This window comes from Phocoena phocoena, chromosome 3 (assembly GCF_963924675.1).
Source record: "Phocoena phocoena chromosome 3, mPhoPho1.1, whole genome shotgun sequence".
NCBI lineage: Eukaryota > Metazoa > Chordata > Mammalia > Artiodactyla > Phocoenidae > Phocoena > Phocoena phocoena.
This window is the reverse complement of record NC_089221.1, coordinates 115,564,408-115,588,013: the sequence shown is the minus strand read 5'-3', so window position 1 is coordinate 115,588,013 and position 23,606 is coordinate 115,564,408. Positions and strand designations below refer to the sequence as shown.

Genomic DNA, 23,606 nt, shown 5'->3' with positions numbered 1-23,606 from the left:
GAATGTACTCAGAAATGTTCTTTATTATTTATCTGTTGGATGGGAGAGTAGAGTGTGTCTGTTTGAGTCCCAGTGGATTTGGGGATGATGCTCTTGTTCCAGTAAATGATAAACTCTGTAAGATCAGGGGTTCGATTTCTCTTGCTTACCTACCACTGAATCACAAAGGCGGGCCCACAGGTGCTCAGTAATTAAATGGTGAATGAGCTTGTGAACAAGTCAATAAAGACCTTTGAGTGAAGACAGTAGCTAAAGGCTGAAGGGCAGCGGTTCTAAACTTGGCTATATATTAAAAGCACCTGGGGAACTTTAGCAATATCTCACTGTCCAGGCTCCACCCCATTCCTATTACGTTGAATCTTTGGGGGTGAGACCCAGGCATCAGTATTTTAAAAATTCTCCAGGTGAATCTCCAGGTAGGAGGACCAGTTTGTCTTAGCTTGGGCTGCTGTAACAAAATACCACAGAGTGGATGGCTTACACAACAGAAACTAATTTTCTCACAGTGTTAGAAGTTAGAAGTACAAGATCAAGGTTCCAGCTGATTGAGTTTCTGGTGAGGGCTTTCTTACTAGCTTGCAAAAGGCCACCTTCTCCTTGTGTCCTTACGTGGTAGAGAGAGAACTCTGGTATCTATTTCTCTTCTTATAAGGGCACCAGCCCTGATGGATTAGGGCCCCACCCTTCTGACCTCCTTTAACCTATCTCCAAATACCGCCCAAATTTGGGGTTAGGGCTTCAATGTATAAACTTTTGCGGGGGACACAAACACTCAGCCTATAAGGGTCTTGTTACTCAAAGTGTGGTTCATGGACCAGCAGCTGCAAGCATAGCCTGGGTACTCACTCAGAATGGAGGCTCTTGGGCCCCACCCTAAACCTACTGAGTCAGAATCTGCATGTTAATAAGATCCCAAGGGGAATTCATATACACATTAGCCACTGGGAGGCACTGCTGGTCTGTAGGGAGACAGAGAATCTGTTGGTGCTTAGGGTCCATGAAGTGGAGAGTAGTGGGGACTAAGGCTGGGCTTGCCTCAAAGTCCAGGCCGAGAAGTTTGGACTTACTTGGGCAGGTAGTGGAGAGCTGTGCAAAGACCTTGAGCTTGGGTGTGGTTTGATTAGAACACTGCTTTGGGGAGATGAGACCCTGGCGGTGGGATCCTGCAAGTCAGAATGTCACCTTCTCTTCCAGGTGCTGCTCCCAGCAGCCAGCTTGCTGCAGCTCATGGATGTTCGCCAGAACTGCTGTGACTTCCTGCAGTCTCAGTTGCATCCCACCAATTGCCTGGGTATCCGCGCATTTGCAGACGTGCACACGTGTACCGACCTCCTGCAGCAGGCCAACGCTTATGCAGGTAATGGGGAGCGGGGTGGCTGTACCTCTCTGAACTTGTGGATTTAATAACCTGGTCTGTGGTGTACTCCTCAAAGATGATGAAAAGTGCACTCTGCTATGAACAAGTTATAATTTAGTCAGGGAGACAAGACACAGGTGAAAAGATAATTAACAATAGAAGAGTTCAGCTCATTACCAAGTGGAATGTGATTAATTGTCGGGTGAATGGTGCAGACAGTGATTTTCACGAGAGAAGAGGAAGGAGATCTGAGACTTCGTGGGGGAAGAGTAATTTGGCCTAGGTCTTGAAATAAATCTTTGTCATTTAGGAAAATTTCTATTTTGACCAATGTGTTCTATGACCACGATTTGGAAAAGTCAAGTACTATTGCAAGGCTTATAATGATAAGAGTCTCCTGCTCTGCTGTTCCACATGAAGTCTTGCTCTCTAGAACCACTCACTTGCAATTCTAAAAGAATTAAAATACATGTGCTGATTTAGCTAAAAGCTGCTTTGTCTGATATTTACCTCTATTTACCTAAATAAAACGTTTGTACCACTATTTTTGGACTTACTAGCTTTAGATGTTATCTGTTGACTTCTCACAGGAGAATAATTGTGCTTTCATAGACGTCCCCCTCATATACATACATTGTTCTCCTCTCTTTATTCTTCTAACATCATTTCTACAGCTGAGATAAGTTATAATTATTTTTTTATCAGAAAACTCTTTGTTCAGTAAGGCAGTTAATAAAATGCTTTTTCTTTTACACAGTGACTGCTACAACTGCTAACTCTTGTAAGACAGATACACTGAACAGTCTTCTCAGTATATCAGATAATCTGTTGAGTCCATTTTATTTTTCTTGGAGACATTCTCCCGGCTACAGCTTGTCATCTTGCTATTTTAATGGGGTTTTCAGAGGGAGTAGTGATGAACATGAATGTTCAGCCCACCATGTTTAGCTGGAAAGAAGTCTTCATTGGTATTTATTTCAACTTGAGGACGAAGGTCATGAGTGACCTAGGAAACAGATCTGGTCATATGAATCAATAGATTCAGTCATGGCCACCTCCTTCCCTTGCAGTAAAGCCTCTCATTCTTCCCCCTGCCCAAACAAACGCCAGCATAGCTGCTGTCTGTTCTGTGTCTCATGTCCAGCTAATGTCTAGAAGTTAACTGAGGACCTGCTGGCTGCCCACCTGCCAGCTCCCTGTGCTGTGTTAGCCCCTTGATCCACAAGTCAACAAGCATTTCTTCTGTTTTTCAGCATCCTTTTTTGCTCTCATCAAGCCCCAGAGCCCAGGAGCCTACACAGACTCTCATTTCTTCCTGAGGTCTGTTTCTGAGGACACAAATGGGACCAGATGTTAGGATGATGTCAGTGATGATGATTTTTGTGAAGGACGTTCCCCAGTCACCCCAATTCTGAATTCCTCTGACTCTTCCTGGCCCTAATCCTTGACTCTCCTGCTTCTCTGCTGTCCCTCCTGTGTCTGCCTTTCCCAGCATTGTACCCCACTTCCTTTCTGTTCTCAGGGAGCCGTGGCTAGTCCAGCCCTCTCTAGTCCAGCCACTTTCTTGAGGGATGTGTTCAGACTTTGCTTCAGCAGGAGCTGAGAGCTTGGCCAAGGCCCAGGTCAGCTTGTGGACATCTGCTGGTGCAGCGGCAAAGGGACAGTGCTTAGACACCAGAAGGTCTCTGTCTCTCTTCCTGGTCTCCCCTCCCCAGCCCTCTCCTTCTATAGAGTGCACGTGCTTGCATGCACACAGCAGGTATCACATCCTTTTGTAGTTGGCTTACAAGGTCGTCTGAGGTTTGGGCCGTGTACCGAACCCCACCTTTAACAAAGGCTCCCAGGTTCTTCTGGCTTGGCTCTCCCCTACTTTCAAAATCTGTGTTTTCTCCCTTTGCCCTTTTTACTGTCTGATGGTGAGACTCACCTGTGGGAGAGTGGGGAGGATGCAGTTGGGAACATATCGTGGTCTTGGTGCTCCTAAGTCCTGATCTGGGCGTGGTGATTGGGTTCTGCAGCATTGTGGGTGTGTGTAGGCAGTGTCCTGGTGAATTACTTTTAGCTAGCATTTACTGAGCTCTACTTTGGGTCACATCCTAGGCTAAGCATTTTATGTGCACTTAATGCATACAACAGCTGAGGAAACTAAGGCACAGAGGGGTGAAGTAATTTGTTGAGGTCATTTGGAAGAGACAGACAGGATTCAAACCCAGACAGTGTTTACTCCAGAGCCATGTTTTTAACTGCTACATTCTGTGGCTTCCAGGTCCAGTTTGGACGTAGGGTGGCTCTGTGAATCAGTAACTGTGGAGTGTTGGTGGCTAGAGCTGGCATCTTCCATCGGAAGTGTGAGCCTTGAAGTCTGTGCCATGCAATTACCAAATCCCAACAACCAAGTAGTGTAGACAGACGGCCAGCTGTCTCTGCTAGATGTGGGGTGTTTAGTCATCTTGGGGTGGAGAAGTGAGACGTGGATATCTTCTCCTCCCCCTTGGGAAGCTGCCTCCCAGGAGCACGTGGAGGCAGCCCCCTCACTGCACGCATGAGTCCTCCTCCTTTCCCTGTCTCAGTCAGCGTGACTTAGGGCTGAGAGCCTTCTGCCTGTCGTTCAGGCCTTCTGTGGAGCCTGGGACCAGCTCCTGGATAGTTTTCTTTGCAGCCATCAGCTGTGCACAGCAGGGAAAATAAAAATCATATTTTTAAGGTAGTGTGGTAACGCAGAGGTTGATGAGACCGTGATGAGAAGACAGAAGAAGCAGTGTGAAGGTAAGACTTCACACGGTGCAGTGCTTAGAGAAGGAAATAAAAAATGATTATTTGTGCTCACTCCCTTGCACCCACCCACTGCTGTGGGCCTGCTTTGTGTCTTTGATCTTGCACCGATTGACTTGAGTTGGAACCTGGCGGCTCTGCCATTGCTGCCTGCTGAGACAGAGCAGCCACCTCGTCCCATTTTAACTGTGGGGGTGTGGGTACTGGCCAGAGTCACACACAAGGGTCAGCGTCAGCCCCTGCGGTCACAGGCTTCCCTGGCCCGATGCCTCGAGTTAGGAGGTATTTTAGCCTACAGACTACGAGGAGACCTTCCAGATCAGAACCAGGGGTCACACCAGCCAACACTTTGGAGCTGAGTGGCCCTAGGCCTGTTTTCTTCTCTCTCTGATGGGGTAGTTCATCCTGCCTTGTTTCCAGGATGGTTTTGGGGTCAGGGGGACAGGGAGGTGAGCCCCCTGCAGAAGTAGGTGCCACCCAGGGCCGTGCTCTGGAGCCTCCCTGCCACTCACACCATCTGTAGTAAGAGAGCCTCAGAGCTGGGACCTGGCGGAGAGATGGGACTCCTTGGGTCACCACCACTGCCCCTGCTGCAGACTGCTTGCACTTTGGGGGAGGAGGACCATTTCCAGAGCTTCTGATTGTGGTTTCTCTGTATGCAGATACACAGCTGGGTATGTCCTGCCTCCCCCCTCTGCCCTAGTCTCTGGCCAGCTGGCCTCTGCCTTCACCTGTCCATAGCCCCAAGCTGTGCCTCAATTCTGTTCCTCTTCCTTCTCTAAGATGAGCTTTCTTTTTGTTATTATTGCTATTGTTATTACTATCTTAATACAAAACCACCTGTGATTATTACAGAAGCAGCCAACAGGCAGAAAGAGCAGGAAAAGCACCACAATCCTACCCAGTGGGAGTCACGGGCAGCACCCTGGTGTATAGCTTTCCCAGTCTTTTTCATTCCACGTGTATGTTTTCCAGCCTAAAAAAATCTTAGCAGTATATTCTGAACAACTTTCCGTGTCAGCAGACATATTTCTATACCATTATTTTAAAACTTTAGCGAATGTATTCAATAAAAGCAACTTGTACCCGTGATAAAAGTTTCAAACAGGACACAAGGCAAATGCTCAGCTGATCTTCTCCCAGGCCCTCTTAAGGGAGTAGGGCACTCTCTTGGGTATCCCTACAAAATATGTATATGTTACGCTTTTTAACTTACACAAATAGAAGCCTTTTGTACTCATTATACTTAAAAAAAATTTTTTTTTTACTTAGTACAATATCTTGGGGTTCTTGGCAGACCCTTGTGTATGGCTACATCTTACTCTTTTTGTCTACTGCATCGTAGGGATGAACTGTAATGAACTACAATTTATTTAAGTAGTCCTCTCTTGATGAACATTAATGTTACCAGTTTTTTTCTTTTACATAAAATGCTTTAGCAAGAATTACTTTATGTAATATTTTGGAGTAAACTTGCTGCTTTGTAAGTAAGAGTGAGCTTGTACCTGTAGGGTACCATCTTAGCAGCGTAAAGTAGCTGAAAGAGAGTGAGCATTAAAAAAAGATACTGCCAAATTGCTGTCTAAAAGAGGAACTACTTTTAAGGTCGACGATGGCCTTCTGATAAGTCTTCATACCCCTGGCGAAGGTGGACACAGCATGCCTCTGCCGGGCTGGAGCACGACCTCTTTCCACCCTATTTGATTTCCTGTTTGGAATGGGCCTTTTTCTTCCTGCTGTGGCAGTCCCTTCTGCTTCCTCTGGGTCCAGTTTCCCCTTCAGGGTTATGCCCCCAGATTTTTGCTGTGATATATATTATTCTGGGCTGGGGGAGGGTGAGTCCCATAGTTAGAAGCTGACTGCTCAGACCCTTGCCCCCAGCTGATGGTATCATAGTTCTCCTGGGTAACTGGGAAAAGGACCCTAGTGTTTTGCACAGCCTGTTTCTTTTTCTTTTTAAAAAATTTTTTATGGGAGTATAGTTGCTTTACAATGTTGTGTTAGTTTCTACTGTACAGCAAAGTGAATCAGCTATATGTATACACATATCCCCTCTTTTTTGGACTTCCTTCCCACTTAGGTCACCACAGAGCATTGAGTAGAGGTCCCTGTGCTATACAGCAGGTTCTCATTAGTTATCTATTTTATACATAGTATCAATAGTGTATATATGTCAATTCCAATCTCCCAATTCCTCCCACCCCCTCCCCCTTGGTATCCATATGTTTGTTCTCTACATCTGTGTCTCTATTTCTGCTTTGTAAACAAGATTATCTATACCAATTTTTTCAGATTCCAAGTATGCATTAATATCCGATATTTGTTTTTCTCTTTCTGACTGACTTCACTCTGTATGACAGTCTCTAGGTCCATCCACGTCTCTACAAATGACCCAGTTTCGTTCCTTTTTATGGCTGTGTGATATTCCATTGTATATATATGTACCACATCTGTCGATGGACATTTAGGTTGTTTCCATGTCCTGGCTATTATAAATAGTACTGCAATGTACACTGGGGTGCATGTGTCTTTTTGAATTATGGTTTTCTCTGGGTATATGCCCAGTTGTGGGATTGCTGGGTCGTATGGTAATTCTATTTTTAGCTTTTTAAGGATGCTCCATACTGTTTGCCACAATGGCTGTATCAATTTACATTCCCACCAACAGTGAAAGAAGGTTCCTTTTTCTCCACACCCTCTCCAGCATTTATTGTTTGTAGATTTTGTGATGATGGCCATTCTGACCAGTGTGAGGTGATACCTCATTGTAGCTTTTTTTTTTTGCTGTACGCGGGTCTCTCACTGTTGTGGCCTCTCCCGTTGTGGAGCACAGGCTCCAGACGTGCAGGCTCAGCGGCCATGGCTCACGGGCCCAGCCGCTCCCCGGCATGTGGGGTCCTCCCAGACTGGGGCACAAACCCATGTCCCCTGCATCGGCAGGGGGACTCTCAACCACTGCGCCCTCAGGGAAGCCCCTCATTATAGTTTTGATTTGCATTTCTCTAATAATTAGTGATGTTGAGCATCTTTTCATGTGCCTCTTGGCCATCTGTATGTCTTCTTTGGAGAAATGTCTGTCTGGATCTTATGCCCATTTTTTGATTGGGTTGCTTGTTTTTTTGATATTGAACTGCATAAGCTGTTTGTATATTTTTGGAGGTTAATCCTTTGTCACTTGCTTCATTTGCAAATATTTTCTCCCATTCTGAAGGTTGTCTTTTCATCTTGTTTATGATTTCCTTTGATGTGCAAAAGCTTTTAAGTTTAATTAGCTCCCATTTGTTTGTTTTTATTCTCATTAGTCTAGGAGGTGGGTCAAAAAAGATCTTGCTGCAATTTATGTCATAGAGTGTTCTGCCTGTGTTTTCCTCTAAGAGTTTTATAGTGTCTGGCCTTCCATTTAGGTCTTTAATCCACTTTGAGTTTATTTTTGTGTGTGGTGTTAGGGAGTGTTCTAATTTCATTCTTTTACATGTAGCTGTTCAGTTTTCCCAGCACCACTTATTGAAGAGGCTGTCTTTGCTCCATTGTATATTCTGGCCTCCTTTGTCATAAATTAGGCGACCATATGTGTGTGGGTTTATCTCTGGACTTTCTATCCTGTTCCATTGATCTGTATTTTTGTTTTTGTGCCAGTACCATATTGTCTTGATTACTGTAGCTTTGTAGTATAGTCTGAAGTCAGGGAGCCTGATTCTTCCAGCTCTATTTTCCTTTCTCAAGATAGCTTTGGCTATTCGGAGTCTTCTGTGTTTCCATACAAATTGTAAAATTTTTTGTTCTAATTCTATGAAAAATGCCATTGGTAATTTGATAGGGATTGCATTTGAATCTGTAAATTGCTTTGGGTGGTGTAGTCATTTTCACAGTATTGATTCTTCCAATCCAAGAACATGGCATATCTCGCCATCTGTTTTTGTCATCTTTGATTTCTTTCATCAGTATCTTATAGTTTTCTGCATAAGAAAACTTTTTGTCTCCCTAGGTAGGTTTATTCCTAGGTAGTTTAGTCTTTTTGTTGCAATGGTAAATGGAATTGTTTCCTTAATTTGTCTTTCTGATCTTTTGTTGTTAGTGTATAAGAATGCAGGAGATTTCTGTGTATTAATTTTGTATCCTGCGACTTCTTATATCTCACTGTTATTGTTTCCAGGGACTGCTTAATATTTAACTTCAGAGGCTTGGGCCCAGGTTTATGGGGACTTTGTTATTTGGTAATTGGATGGCCATGCACTGGACCATCAGCAGAGCTGGTTGGGAGGGATATTAATGGGACCCTGTTAATGAAATGGCAATTAAAATTCTTTGGACATTTTGTTCACATCAGTCTGCCAAAGCTGAGCTGAAACCCTCCAGCCATGGGATGGAAAAGCCATCGAATTTCACGTGTTTGTGGAGAGAAATGGCCTTTTTTTTTCGATTGATGGAGTCATTTGAGACCATGGAATGAAGTAATTAAACTAAGGGCAGCAAAAAACTTTGACAAAGCATTTTAAAACACACGAACCTCTGACTCACTGAGGGTCATCTTGTGAAATTGCTGCCTCCAACTTGGCATCATAAAGTAATAATGGTGGTGATGATCATGGTGGGAGTTTCTACCTTTTCTGAACACTTGCAAGGTGCCAGGCATGGTGCTACACACTTCATAACTATAAGAGGCCACATAACTATCAGAAGTAGTTATTACTTTCCCAACTTATAGATGAAGAAATGGAAGCCCCAGAGAAGTTTAGTAACTTGCTCCAGATCACATAGTTTGTGAGTGGCAATGCCAAGATTCATGATGAGGCTGTCTCCAGGGCCTGTGCTCTGAGCCCACTGTTTATTTTCACATCTTCCCAGGCCAGTTCAGCCTCTCTGTCCATGGCGGTTGCCTCACTCCTACCTCTGCTTCTACCTTGAAGGTGGCAAGTGAAGTATTAGTGCAGATGCAGGTATTTTTTGTTGTTAGTTGTTCTCCTTGTTGGGATTTTAGGAAACTTCCCTGTTCCTTCCATACTCTGGAGAACAGGGAACTTTGTTGTTGTTGAATCAGTAGCACTGATAACTGGGTAGTTTTGATATAGCCCTTTGCTCTGTGTGTGTGTGTGATAGAGAGAAAGGGGAGATACAACATATATACTTCTGGAATTAGGTCAACGTGGAAAGAGAGCTTGTATCCCACCATCCCTGGGAGAGTGGAGTCAGTGAAATTTAGAGTCTGAGGGCTGGTGGTCGTGACCCCTTGTGGGAAAAGGTCAAGGTAGATCTGTGTTACTTCTCTGTGGGAGCTGAGCCTTCTCCCTGGAGCAAGGAAACTGTGGGCCTTGAAAGCCAAATATTGATTCAAGAAAGCTTACCTCTGCCCTCCCAAAATAGGATAATGGAGAGAGAAATTTAAATCAGCTGTTTTCTTTTTTTACCCTGCTAAAATGTTTTGATTCTGTTTGTGTGTCCACCTGTGTCAGCCATTCATTCCTGGGGGCATGATCAGTGGTTCCATTCAGAGGCACTCATACCTTTTATGCTGGGGCCACTGGCCCTGGAATAACTGGGTTCATTTTGTCCCTGCAGGTCAAAGAAGTCATAGATGGGTTATTGTCTGGGCTTGTAGTTTAGTTGAACCTGATCAAAGGCTTAGGTTTATTTCATCCATTCAAGAGGGAGAAACGGACTTGGGACTTGCTTGAGAGGTTGCCTGAGCCCTAGGCAGTCCTGAAGAATGGACAAGGAAGCACAGTAATTGCAGAGCTCAATATCTGCAGACATTGTCCTGGACACTGAGGATTCACCTTCACACAGACAGATTCAAATGAGACAGACCCTGCCCTCATGGGACTCATAGTCCCAGTATGAGAGGAAGACCTCAGGTGGTAGGACAGGGTGACTAGCAGTATGAACATTTAAATTTCCTATTTGGGTGGCTTTGGGAACACAGAAGAATATCACGGCATCTAGCCTGGAAGACAGGTGGATTAGAGAAAGATTTCAATCCAAGGGTTGGGTCTGAGATTTGAATCCAGGTCTGATGCCAAAATGTTTAGAACACTACTACTCTAAGATTTTTTTTTAAAGAAATATCTTTAGGTTCCTATTTCTTTCTCTCTCTGCAGTATCCCTAAGAGGGATTCTTAGGGTGCTCTGATGTCTATATTGAATTTTACCAAAATGGCCTGCTCAGGACAAGTTTTTATTGTCTTGAGGACTATAATACTTATCAGAATGTTTGTTATTATATTCAGATAGCCTTAATTTCAAAACCTGGCTCTACCACTTTACTGCCGTATGATACTAAGCTCATAACTGAGGCTTTCCAAGCCTCCCTTTCTCCATCTGTAAAATGGAGATATTGATATTCACTTCAGCTGGGCTTTTGGAAGATATAAGTGACATAATATATGTAAAATACCTAGTACAGTGTCAGCTGTTTTTAGGAAGAGCCATTAACTTTCTCCAGGCCTGCTTCCTTGAAAAGACCCAAATATGCCCCCTTTCCTAGGAATGTGCCACCCAATTTCCTCATCCTTTCAACATTGGGAAGATATGCGCGTGTTGCTTGCCAGGGAAAGGATTTGCAGTTGTCTGGTGCCCCTCCCCTTCTCCAAAATTTCTCATCCAAATGGACAGGAACAGATCCATTAATGTTTCATTAATCAAAACTTGGATTTTTTTTTTTTTTTGGAGAAGGAAGGCTTTATTATTATTTGCAGCAAGTAGGGAGAACCCTGGAGATCTTTCCCAAAGCAGTGTTTCCAAAACTTGGATTTTTAAAATATTTATAATAATACTTTTTATTTGAGTACAGAGGGGAAATAAAGAGCTATCTTTTAATCCTGAAATTCTAGACTTACATATTTGTGACCAAACAGTATCTATAAATTTGTATTCTGCATTTTCTCTTAATGTTATGATTTTTTGTTGCTATTATAATCTCTTAAATCATGTTTTCCCTTTATATTCCATAAGCAAAAACTTAGTCAAATGAAGAGAAAAATTAAATACCTAATAACTTAAACAACTCACTATTTCCATTCCAAAACTTGGATCCTAAACAGTGTTTGCTACTTATAGTGAAGCCTGGTTAATTGGGACTCTCAGTCAGAATGGTTAATTAATTGACTTTTTCTTTTTTCCTGTTTACACTCCTCCCTAAAGGAAAAAAAAGCAAAAAGACAAGAAAAGTTAGAGTTTATTTTGGAGAGTCCCCCTTCAAGGGGCTAGCCCATGGTTGAAAGATACTACACCCCTGCATATTTCACCCGTCCCCCAAGATTGAGCCTTGCCTGTCTCTCCTGCATCTCTGGGAGCCTGGCACAGGATGCTCTGTACATATTTGTTAGATGAATGAAGAAGACACAGCCTACCCTCTAGCTAGACTGAGCTATTGCTGTTCTCTAGTCATGCTCTGAATTTGCCTGCCTTTATTAACTTGGAGTGCCTCTCCCAGTCACGGCCCTGTGGACTTTGGGTTGAAGTTGCTGGTGCCTTGTTTTACCCTTTTGTAAGCCAGTGGCCTCCTTGTAGGCATCGGCTCTGCTTTCTTCATTTTTGAAGAAACACTGTATTTGGCACATCATGTATGAAGAGTTATTGAGCACTTACAATGGTCTCAGGAAATGTGAGTTACATATATTTGCTTATCTAATGCCCATAACACCTCTATGAGATAGGTGCTATTATTCTCTCTATTTAATAGATGAGAATTCTGAAGCCTTCGGTATTCTCATCTGAAGAAATTGAGTAACTTATATCACTAGAAAGTTTGTGGAACTCAGTGGAATAGAGTGGGTCTCTTAAGACCTTTGAGGTCCACAGCCTTGCCTGCAGGACCTGCAGTCTCAAAGGATGACTCTGATGCTGCGGAAACGCTTCTCTGTTGGAGAGCAGTCCTGCCCACAGAACTGGACTTCGTGACTCAGGAACATGGGCGCATAATATTCCTCCTTCATTTCTAAAGAGTTTCTTATAGATCTCAAAATGGGCTAATACATAGTATCATTTTTGAACTTCAAAACAACCTGGAGACTGAGGTCAGGCATTACCATCCCATTTTATGATTCATGAAGCCAAAGCCTGGAAAGAAGTGACTGTAAGAGGTGGAGCTGGGACTTGAACCCAGGTCTTCTGATTGTTAGCCACAGTTTGTCACTACATTCTCCCTTAATACATTCACAGCAAAGCAAAACAAATTTAAAAAAATCTCCAAACAAACAAACAAGTGTTAAAGGTAGAAGCTGATTCTCAGGGCGGTATCTTCTGGTAGCATAGTGGGTTCTTTCCAGGAAGAGGCTGGGAAGAGTGCTGACTTGGGTACAAAGTCTTCTGGGGAGCTCCTGTCTCCCAGGAAACTGAGTTAGCCAGAGTATCCTGTTCCTGTTTTTTCTGTCCTGTTGTGTCTTGAGTGTTGCTAACAGAAAGGGGGCTCTGGTCCCCAGACTCTGGGCCCTGTGTCCTCAGACCAAAGGGGGAAGGGAAGGAGTTTTTGTCTGGGCCCCTTCTTTGTGTCCCCCTGTTCATGCCTCGCAAATCTCCTGGATCTCGGGGTGCCAGCCCTGGGTGAGAAGCTCCTGCCCAATACCTCCCTTGTTGCCTCCTCCCCACCAGATGCTCCTTCCTGGGAGGATTTCTGAAGGTTTTCAGTGGGAGGTTCCTGATGGGCAAATAAGCAGCTGACTTCAGAGAGAAGGGACCCAGATTCACATCCTGCAATGCCACAGAGTGTGAGAGATGGGGAGGTGTGGGGGGCTGACTACTTCCTGCCTTGGTTTATCTTTGAGGACTTCTGGTTTGTTCACCAAGTCACCTAGGGTACACATCACTGCACTTCTATTTTCCTCCTTTTCAAAACCCAAGCTCATCTACTTTTGGCTTTCTGAGCTCTGAGGAAGAATTCCTTACAGCTCAGAATTTTACTTTCTCACCTCCTCCTGTTCTTTTCACTCCTCCAAATGTTAGGTTTTTCAGTCAACCAAAGATAAAGGTGGGAAGACCAGGTATGGCTCTGGGCCACAGGGATGTAGGCTGACTCACCTGGTGAGCTCAGCCGAGGCTGGTCCACAGAACCTCCCTGTCCTATACTTTGTCAGTTTTCTCTCTGCTGTTTCTTGGGTGTTGCCAACACATTGAGAGACTCTGGTCCAAAGACTTCTTGGGCTAGAAAGAGTGTATAGGGAGAATCCTGTTACTTTCCAAGCCTCCAGGCCAAGAATGAATTCCCATTGTCCAAAAAAAATTGTTTACTTGCTTTTATTTAAAAATCTTTAGGAATGGACACTTTAAAAATAACTATCTAGTCTTAAATATTCCCATAGTTAGGGAGGTGTTTTGAATGTCATACTTAAAATCTATGCTTTAACTAAAGGCTTTTTTCTGTTGACATATAGAGAAGTAAGGCCAGCTTCTTATGTTTTGACAGCTGCTTCCGTTTGTAAAAGATCTGACTTTTAAATTTGTCTTGTCTTGTACAAGCATCCCCTGAGCCTCAGGACGGGTGAGCTTTAATAGTGGCTTCAGTTATATCCTTAGGCTGGTGGGGAGAAAGTGGGGAGCCCTCTTTGTCCAGTGAAAGATGGAAAAGATTATTTATAACTCAGTCATTGAGAGTAAAGTATTAACATTTAGGGAATCTGGATGAAAGGCATATGGGAATTCTTTGGATCTGAAATTCTTACAACATAAAAAGTTAAAAATGATTTTTGCAAGAAAATGATTTAAACCTTAGTTCTTCATTTGTTTGGTTTTTAAGAAGCTGATGAGTGTGATTAGCATGCTCTGATTTTCCTTTTCATTGTGCAGCTGCAGCAGAGTTGATGTTTCAGCAGCCTCCCAGGCATGGAGGGACTCAGAATCTCACTCCAGGAGCCAGCCAGGCCAAGTGGGGGGTGGGGAGCTTCTGGAATTATCCAAGAAGCTCTCAGGGCAGAGCGGGGCCACCACAGAAGGAAGGGGAGAGGCCTGGAGGGCAAGGAGCACAGATGCTCCTGGGGCGATGGTGCAGGGTTGTGAGAACCGAGGAGGGAGCAAGGTATGGGGCAAATGACAAAGGACGCTGTGACCTCTAGAGTCTGCTACACCAGGAATTGTCAGCCGTTGGGCTGGTTCACTTTGAAGGAGCTTGCAAAACACGTTCTCAATTCCTCTCTCATCAGAGCATGGGAGGGAGTGAGACGTGGTTTTTACCTCCATTGTACAGATGGGGATAATGAGACCCAGGGAAGTGATGCCATTGGCTCAAAGACACAACTCATAAATGACAAAGCCGGGACTTGAATCTAGGTCCTTCTTTCTGAAGTGCACGCTCTTTCACTGGCAAATGCCTCTGTAATAGCAGGATGGTGGCCTGGGCGAATGTCAGGGTAGGAATTGTCCTTGGCATTTCCCTTGTGTGGTCCTCGGGCCTGTGAGTTTTATCTTGTTCTAGTTGTCCCCAAACTCCCCTCCATCTTATAGCCTCTATAGGCTCAGCTGCTGTGGACTGTTCCCAGTGGTGGTGGTGCCAGCTGTGTTGGTGCCACACCTGGACAAAAGCTTAGTTGAGCCTTCTTGTGAACCAGATTCTCACTGTAGCAGGCTTGACTTGGGCAAGATGGGATGAACCCTTCTGCCAGCCTTCTAATGTTGACTTCCTACCAGAACCCCCAGAGACTTTGAGCTACACAGCAGTTCTGACCCACTTTTGTTTGGCTGAGCTGCAGGGGGCACCGTCTGCAACTCCGCCAGCCTGTGCCTTGAGGGGAAATGAGCTCAATTAAGTAGGCAGGCCCCTGTGAGGCTTCTCTGCAACACCATTATTAATCTCATGGAGCATGGAAAAAATATAACCGCGCATCTCTCTGCCCCATTTTCCTCTGTGATGATGTTCAGGACAGAGGGTCACACAGGGGGATGCCTTTGCTGCTGAATTAAGAGGCTGGTTTCCCTCCAGCCAGGATGTCTGCCTTTCTCTCTGCCTCCTGCCTCCCCCAGAGCTCCCAGGACTCTGCTCTGAATCCCACAGATTGTCATGGCCTTGGTTCATGGAAGGGCAGGAGTGTGTTATAACTTTGTTTTCTGAACTTCTGCTTTTTTTGGAACAGAGCAGCACTTTCCAGAGGTGATGCTGGGGGAAGAATTTCTTAGCCTAAGTCTGGACCAGGTGTGCAGCTTGATATCCAGTGACAAGCTGACCGTTTCTTCAGAAGAGAAGGTATGACATGGCCCTTCTTTGAAACAGGAGCCTCTCTCGTGAGGTGGTCATGGGAAGGACTTGTGGTTCAATGAGGCCTTTTCTCTTTTTCAAATAAAAAAAAAGATCTTATTTTTTTGTCCCTTTTTTTTTTTTTTTTTTTAAAAAAAGGCTTTCTGGCCCACGACTGCTACATTCACTTTATGGACCCTTTAAAGAAGGAGTGATGGTGATGATGATGATGATGGCGACAAAGCTGCCTCCCTTTTTTTTTTTTTTGCCTCCCATTCTTAAGCGTTTGCCAAGCCCTGTGCTAAGTGCTTGATGTTCTTCAGTTCACTCAGCCTTCACCTCAGCCCTGTGAAGCAGGCATCGCTGTTGTCCTCACATTACAGATGAGGAAACAGACTCAGAGGATTTAATTAGCTTGTTCAAGGTCACTCAGCTGGTTTGCATGTCACCTGGTCTTAACCACAGTCCCACACAGCCTCTTGTGAGTATCACTGAGCATTTAAGCCAGAGCATACCTTTGGGGAACATCTACTCCGATAGGGAATTGGAATTTTTACTGATGAGGAAACCGAGCCCCAGAGAGGGGATAGAAACTGCTGAAGGTCACACACAGTTTTTCAGTGGCCAAGCCAGGACTAAGACCCAGGTCTCCTGACCCCAGTCCCCTGACTCACTGACCACACACCTCTTCCTCTGTGCTAGAAGCTTGACTTCTGCCCCTGCTGTAGCTGGTCTGTGACTGCTGATCTATCCTACTTCCCAGCCTTCCTCATCTCTGACCCTATGCTAGGAATATTCTCTACTTCCCTCTTCACCTGGTTGAATTCCCAAACAATTCAGATTTTTCTTCTACCAGGAAGAATTTCTTTACTCCAGGAGATTCAGTCTACTATACTGGAAATAACATACGCTTCCATGTTGGCCACTGGGGTCCAAATCTCATCTCTAGTATTTACAAATCAGTTATATGACCTTGGGCAAGATATTTTGCTTCTCCATCTACTTCCTCATTTTGTAAAGTGTGGGTAGTAATAGAACATGTTCCACAGGGTGGTTGTGGGGATTGAATGGGATAAGGTATATAAAATGCCTAGTATAGTACCTGCTGCCTAGTGGGTGCCTAGTCAGTGTTAGCTGAATTGATTATTGACTGTGCATCTGGAATTAATCCCTTTTTCCTCTGGGATAACACTTAACCTTGTTCTGCTTTATATTGTAGTTAGTTCTGAGCTGGTCTTACCTCCTCCACTCACTTGTGAGTTCCCTGATGGTGGGGACCACACCGTACTCACCTCTGTAGCCTCAGAGATACTCAGTAAATGTTTCTTGAATTGTCCTAGTCCAATCTCAGCATCCAAGCTTGAGGCCCTTTCCTGAGGGAATATTCAAGGAAAAGCCCTTGAGAAGGATTTTATGTTGGAGATGAGACTGCATCCAAAGGTACATGTCCAGAGAATGGATGTGAAATTCACAAGCCCCTGCCTGTTGTCCTGCAAAAGTCTGATCAAGAAGAAAAGCAGTTGTCAGTTGGAACTATGGGCTGTCCTGAGACTTCAGGGGGATCCCCAGAAGGTGACTGGCACAAGCTGGACTCTTCCGTAGGCTTAGGGAGGTCTCTGCTTCCATTAGCTGATGTGAAACAGCACCTCCAGGGGAAAGAATGCTTCTGGCCAGGCCACAGGCCCCTTCCTGCCCCAGCCTCAGAAATGGAGAGGCTTTCCTCGCTTCTTGCTAAGCTTGTGTACTTTCTTCTCTGGACTGTGCTACCAAATTGGCACAATTTGACGGAATGAACCAGTCATTTGGCTCTGTGAATGTTGGGCTGTTGGCCAGTTTAGGGTCTGCTTAATCATGTCCTCAAGTGTAGTTTGAGAAAATGGAAGCAGGCACATAAGTAGCAGGATTTGAATCAACTTAGGGTGTTGGATTGAGAGGGAGACCCTTCGATCTTAAATTCATCCTGGCCCATCCTTCTCTGAGATCATAGTAAGTTTTAGGTGAGGGCTTATCTATGCGTGCTATGCCAGGACAGGGGTGGAGGTGGGTTGTTAGTAGGGAGGGGCAGTATAGTGCCCTGGAAACCACTTGGGTTTTGGACTTGGGTAGGACTGGTTCCACACTCAGCTTACTGACCGTATGACCTTGAGAAGTCACTGGTTTCTTTGAACCATAATTTACTTACATGTAAAACTGAAATACTAAGAGTGCCTCCCTTATAGAGTTGTCATGAGGATTAGAGATAATGGGTGAAAAAAAATCAAATACGGTGTTTGATAGGTGCTCAATAAATGGCAGCTATCATTGTAATGATCACAGTTCTCTCTTTGGAGGTACCAGTGATAATGGTAATTGTATTGATTTGCCATTGGTAATGGTGAAACAAAGCATGATGTTAATTGCATCTTTCCAGAAACAAAGAAACATGACAATAGATGTACACTCTTAAAACTTGTCTATAGTGACTTTCATTTATTCATATGCTTACATATGGGTTCCTCTTTCTGTAGAATCAGTTTGGAGTGTAGGTATTTTTCACATTATTGATGTTGTGTATCATATTTGGTTCTCAGAAGTTATGTGTAACTTCAGAGTTATGTGATGCTTTTCAGAAAGTATATTACTCATGATCTTGAACCCTTTGGTATGTTTAAGGTTAGCTATGTAATTTTGAGTCTTATTAATGAATAGTAGGGTTTGGCCTGCATTTTCTCTTTGGCAAAACCCATATGTTTTTTTCCCCCTTAATTGCTCACATATTGCTGGAAGTTAAATAGCTGGAAGCTTTTGACAATTAGGTGTTTGTCATTTGAACGCTAGCCCTTAAGGCTTTGAAAATTCTGTGATCTGTTCCAAGAGGTTTGGTGATTTCTACTCCCTTTAATTACATTGCGTGTGATAGGCATAATCGCTTGCACGCATAATAGCTTTTTCTTGCAATATAGTGAAAATTTTTGAGTGTATTTGAAGTAGTATCAGGGATCTTCATTTAAGTTAAAATCCAACTGATTTAATGTTAACAGTTGCAGAAAATTCAATTGCGTCGGCAAATGACCTGTGTTCAGCGAAATTTACACTTGAACCACAGTATCAGTTATATTATGACTTACTTCTCTACCAGCAGCCCACAGGTTTCTTTCAATGTATATTATAAAATGCAGCCAGGTTTCCGATGCATCTTAAAACTATGCATCTTAAAATAGAGGAAATGTGGTATCTTACTGTTAATGATGACTTCAAGTGTCTGTGGCTGGGCCCAGGCAGCTTGCTTGTTGGAAGTTTGAAAGTATAGGTTCTGTAGCCAGAATAACTGAATTCAATCCCGGCTCCACTACTTTAACAAGCTGAGTGATCTTGGGCCAGTTATTCATCGCCTACCAGAATGTATACACCATGTATAGTCAGGAATTTTGACTATCTTATGGTTGCTTCTAGAGTGGTGTCAGGTCCATGGTAGATACCAAAAAATATTTGTTGAAGGAATGAATAAAAGAACCTAAGTCTCAGTTTTCTCATCTGTGAAGGCGGGTAATGATAGTGTAGTATCTATCTTATAGAGCTCTTCTGAGGATGAAATGAGGTGATACATGTAACCATTGACTGGGGCCTTTCTCAAGGGGAAGCTCTTCCCGGGTCCCATATTGGTCTGGGTGGTTGGCGTGACCTGTGGCTCTGTGCCAGGCAGGAGCTGGGGGTGGTAGCTGTCTCTGGGTCGCCAGCACCCCCAGCACCATCTGGGCCTCTCTGAGGGTTCAGGTGCTGTTCTTCCTCCAAGAGCACTTGCTTTTGCCCACGACTCATCCCCTTCACTACGCTCAAGCTCCTTGAGGGCTGTGAGGGTACCTTAGCCATCTCTGTGTCACGCACAGTCCTGACACAGAGCCCTGGGAGGCACTAGGAGGTGCTCAGCAGACGTTCCCCGAGGGAGTGAAGAGGCAGACTGGGGCTGGGCTCTGCCCTGAGCCAGCAGATATTATAGGGATAATTTTAATATTTTTCCAGAGAATAAGGAGAAATGTGGAAACTAGAGGTTGGAGGGAGGCATGGATCTTTGCCATTTTCTCTCCTGTTTTTCCTCCGTGTGGTTTTTGTTTTAAAATTCCTGTTATTTGAGAGAGGACAAGCGGATGTGGTAGGAATCACAAAATCACTAGTTCTTTGGTTAGGACTTTCCTCCCCTCTCCCCTGCTTACCCCTGCCCAGTGAGAGGGAAAACACAGAGAAGCAAGCCCCTCCCAGGCACCTGATTCTTTCCTATGGGAGGTGTCGCAGGGTTAGAGCTAACCCTGTGAGCAGAAAGCCTGTTTTTTGCATACCCTTTGAGACACGAAGTTCAGCTGTCACCATGGGCAGCCTCATTGACCCAGGGGCAGGATAAGCAACCTTCCAGGACAAACACACTGCAGGGAGAAGAGATATGACTCCTGCGTTCTACTGCAATTTTGCCACCAAGGTGCTGGTTATTGGACTTTTCGGAATCTTTGCTTTTCTAGCTGGTAAATATCTTTCTACTTTTCAAGAATTCCATGCCTTCTTATGAAATACTATTGAGGCTTCTCAGAGTAAGAACTAACGGGGAAATGGCCACATGTTAGATACAGGTCAGGAAGAAATTGGTTGAGTTTCTTCAAAAAATTAAATTAGTGCCAAGTATGTGTTATAATGAGAAGAACAGGTTAGTTTCTCTCTGCATGATCACATTTTTATGTACTTTTATCTCCTAAAACTCTCATCAGGGGACAAATTCTGATATTTTATCTCCTGGAAGGGCTTGGACCTTGTCTCCTGGGATCATTAGTGTTGCAGGCTCTCCTGTCTGAATTCCTAGCCTCTCCCGCCAGCACCGGTGGTCGGTCTGGGGTGTGGGCAGGAGCTCCTCAGCCAGTAGGCTGGGCTTCAGTGCTTGCTGCTGAGGTATCATCCAGCGCCCAAAGAAGTACATCCTGTGCTTAGGCCGAGCTGTTGGCAGCCCTGCCACACTCTGAGGTCAGCATTCGAGTTGCCAAATCCTTAGCCTGCAGACAATGATGTGGCCTGGGCCCCCGAGTCAGTGTTACCCTTCTTACTGCTCTCCTTTGGAGAACGCAGTTCAGTAAGTGCCTATGACGGGAGTACCACCACGCTAGGACCAAAAATCTATCTTGGCTGCTCACTGTGACTGTTTCACACATCGCTGAAAAAAAGCTCAGAGTAAGTGAGCTTGGAGTAAGCTCAGAGACATGAGCAAATGCAAAGTGCACAGTTCAACTTTTTACAAAGTGCAGCACCCACAAAGCCAGCATCCAGATCAAGGAACAGAGCTCCAGGCCTTCCTCCCAGTCACTGCCCCCCATCCCGAGAAGCCAAGCTACTATTCTGACTTCTCAGTAGATCAGTTTTGCCAGTTTTTGAACTCTGTATAAATGGAATCCTGGTGTGTGCATGCTTTTGTGCCTGACTTCTTTTACCCAGCATACTGTTTTGCATATCATTTCTAATGCTTACAACGGCTCTCAAGGCCATTTGGAGAGGAGGAGACTAAGGCTTATTGACAATAGACAGCTCTGTGATTTGAAGCTGGCTGTGTCTGCCACCCAGGCCCCTAGTCTTTATTAATGAACCCCCACCCCAATGGGGAGACCTTACTCATTACTATTCAAGAGCTTGTTGGGAGTTCCCTGATGGCCTAGTGGTTAGGACTCTGGCCTTTCACTGCCATGGCCCGGGTTGAATCCCTGGTTGGGATCCCGTGAGCTGTTGGACCTTTCCCCTTGCCAGTGAAGGGCTCCCCCCTTTACTCAGTGTGCAGGAACATCTGGCTTGGCTGTCTCAGTGACTTAGGGGGTGGGGTAGAAGGATCGGGTTCATCTGGTATTTTCTGGCCAAGGCTTGTGCTTATGTTGGAGGTGTGAGCCGAGGACGATGAAATCCAATTTCCTCCATCCCCTTTCCACATAGCAACCTCGTAGCACTCAAGAAATTGGTTCTGGAACATGAAGCAGTGAGGAAATGATGCTATTTCTTTGTCTAAAAGTGAAACCCTAAGCGTGCCGTGTGGGCAGCCAATTATTTCATCGTGGGGCCCATGAAAAGTATTTTCATCTGAGTAGACATCACCCTGTCTCATGATTGAGGCCACAGGGTCTCTGCTTAGATTTTACAGACCAGGGGTTGACACAGTTTTCCTTTAAAGGGCCAGACAGTAAATATTTTAGGCTTTTGTGGGCCACAGAGTCTCAGTTCAGCTCTGCTGTTGAAGTGTGAAAGCAGCCATAGGTGATTTGTCATGAGTGAGTGTGGCTGTGTTCCAGGGAAATTTTATTTACAAAAACAGGTGCATGTGGCCTGTTGGCTGAGGTTTGCCAGCTGGGTAGCTGCTGAGAATAACGGGTAAGAGCCTGAGCCCTGGAGATGGGCTTGTGTGGGCCCAGCCCTGCTGCTTTCTGCCTCTGGACTTGGATGAGTCAGTCAATAAGGGGCAGGAGTGTCTACTCAGTGGCCGTCAGGAGAGTCCATGGTTACAGTGTCTCTGGGGAGTGTGGCTCAGGGCCTGACACAGCATGGACATGAGCTGCTGCTGCTGCTACCTGTTGCCCCTTTGCCTTGGCCAGTCCTTTGATGGCAGGGGCCGTTGGGAGCGATTTTAGGCACATAGGCTAGTTGGAAGTTTATTTGCTTATTTTCCAAGCATGACGTCTAAATGAAAAAAATATGTGGCCTTCTCTAGCTGCTGAGAAGGTCACCGTTGCTGCCGAGTGCTGTGGCTTTCACAGCTGAGTAGGTAAACAGTGCAACTGAGTGGAACCAGTTAGACAAGTCAAGCCAAAAATAAAGATAAGGTTAAATATCAACGTCATTAGACTCAGCCTGCTTTGCAGCTTTTATAACAAAGACTAAGCTGGTTGACAGGGAAGGGCGTGATCAGTAAATCCTACCTACTCAAGGCCTTGCAGTTCATTCTTCATGAAAGCTTTCTCAACCAGTCACCTGGCATTGTACTCAGCGGCAGGAAGTGCAGAGACAGAGCTGGTATACTTCTCACCCTGCAAGAGTTACAGTCCAGTAAAGGGAAGTGGAAGGAAGTGTGGGTAACCACAGTGCAGGGCAGAACAGAACCATGGCTGCTCACCTCCTAACGCAGCAAAAGCAAGGAGTCTCCAGCATCCTTTGGTCTGTGGCCTGGCTCTGCCCTCCCCACCAAGATACCAGCCTCTGCTTCCCCAGTCCTGCTGTCTGTTCCAGCCTGCTTACATGCTTATTCTGAACTCATTTGTCCATTCATTCATTAAAACATATTTGAGTGTGTGTTGTGCGCCAGCAAGTAAGACAAGGACCCTGTTTCAGGGATCTTAAGGGCTACTTGAAGAAACACACAACTGTTTACAAAATAATGCGATAAGGGTGAGACACATAGCTCTGTGACAGTTAATAATTAAAAAAAAATGAACTAGACAGGGAGAATTTCCATGGTGTGTGTGTGTGTCTATGTTTGTACACATATAGGTTATTTTATATAGAAATGGTAGCAAACTATACATACATACTGCTCCTTCCCTTCTGTTCCATTCCACTCATCTCTCTTCCCTTCCCTTCCCTTTCTGACGGATTCCTTCCTGATACCTTGTTCAATCTGAGTATGCTTAGCCTGACTTAAGTATATGTTTAGGAAATAGGGCCAAAGCATTATTAACATATCAATACACACAAAAATATAGTTAGGGTAAGAAAAATTGGAGGTTTTTTACCCACCCCGGGAGATATAGCTTTCAACTTTGAATTTTGTTGTAGGATTGAGATCAAATCGAGAAATTAATTGAGAACAATCAACGTTATACCACGTGGGAGATAGCTGACATAGCTCAAAATATCCAAATCAAGCACTGAAAGTCATTTATACCAGTTTGGTTGTATCCTTTTCTTCTCCCTTCCACTTTTTATTTTGAAAAATTCCAAACCTATACTAAAGTTGGAAAGAATGAACATTCATATACTCTTTACCTAGATTCACCATTTGTTAACGTTGGGCTTCACTTGCTTTCTCTTTCTCTCTATTTAATCTTTTATTTTGCTGAACCATTTGACAGTAAATTGCAGACATCATGACACTTTACCCCTAAGTATTTTAGCTTGCACCTCCTAAGAACAAGGAAATTCCCTTTTCTAGCCATAAACCATTATCATACCAAAGAAATATCTAGTCAGCATTCAGATTTCCTAACAGTCTCAGAAAAAGTCTTTCACGGTTGTTTCTTTTTAATCCATGATTCAAACAAGGATCATGCCTCCCATTTAGTTCTCATGTCTCTAAATCCCCTTAATCTAGAACTATCTCCCTGCCTTTTT

At 44.4% G+C, this 23,606-nt stretch overlaps 1 protein-coding gene across 2 annotated transcripts in view; it reads left to right on the top strand.

Annotated features, from left to right (window-relative positions):
- Positions 1-23,606, top strand: part of KLHL3 (kelch like family member 3) — a 96,364-nt gene that overhangs the window by 35,816 nt on the left and 36,942 nt on the right. The window contains exons 4-6 of one of the 2 annotated variants that reach the window (XM_065873367.1): positions 1,195-1,357; positions 3,114-3,116; positions 15,187-15,296. In XM_065873367.1, the coding sequence (XP_065729439.1) occupies positions 1,195-1,357; positions 3,114-3,116; positions 15,187-15,296 (276 nt within the window). The remainder of the gene's footprint in view (positions 1-1,194; positions 1,358-3,113; positions 3,117-15,186; positions 15,297-23,606) is intronic. The other variant, XM_065873368.1, reaches the window with a different exon arrangement.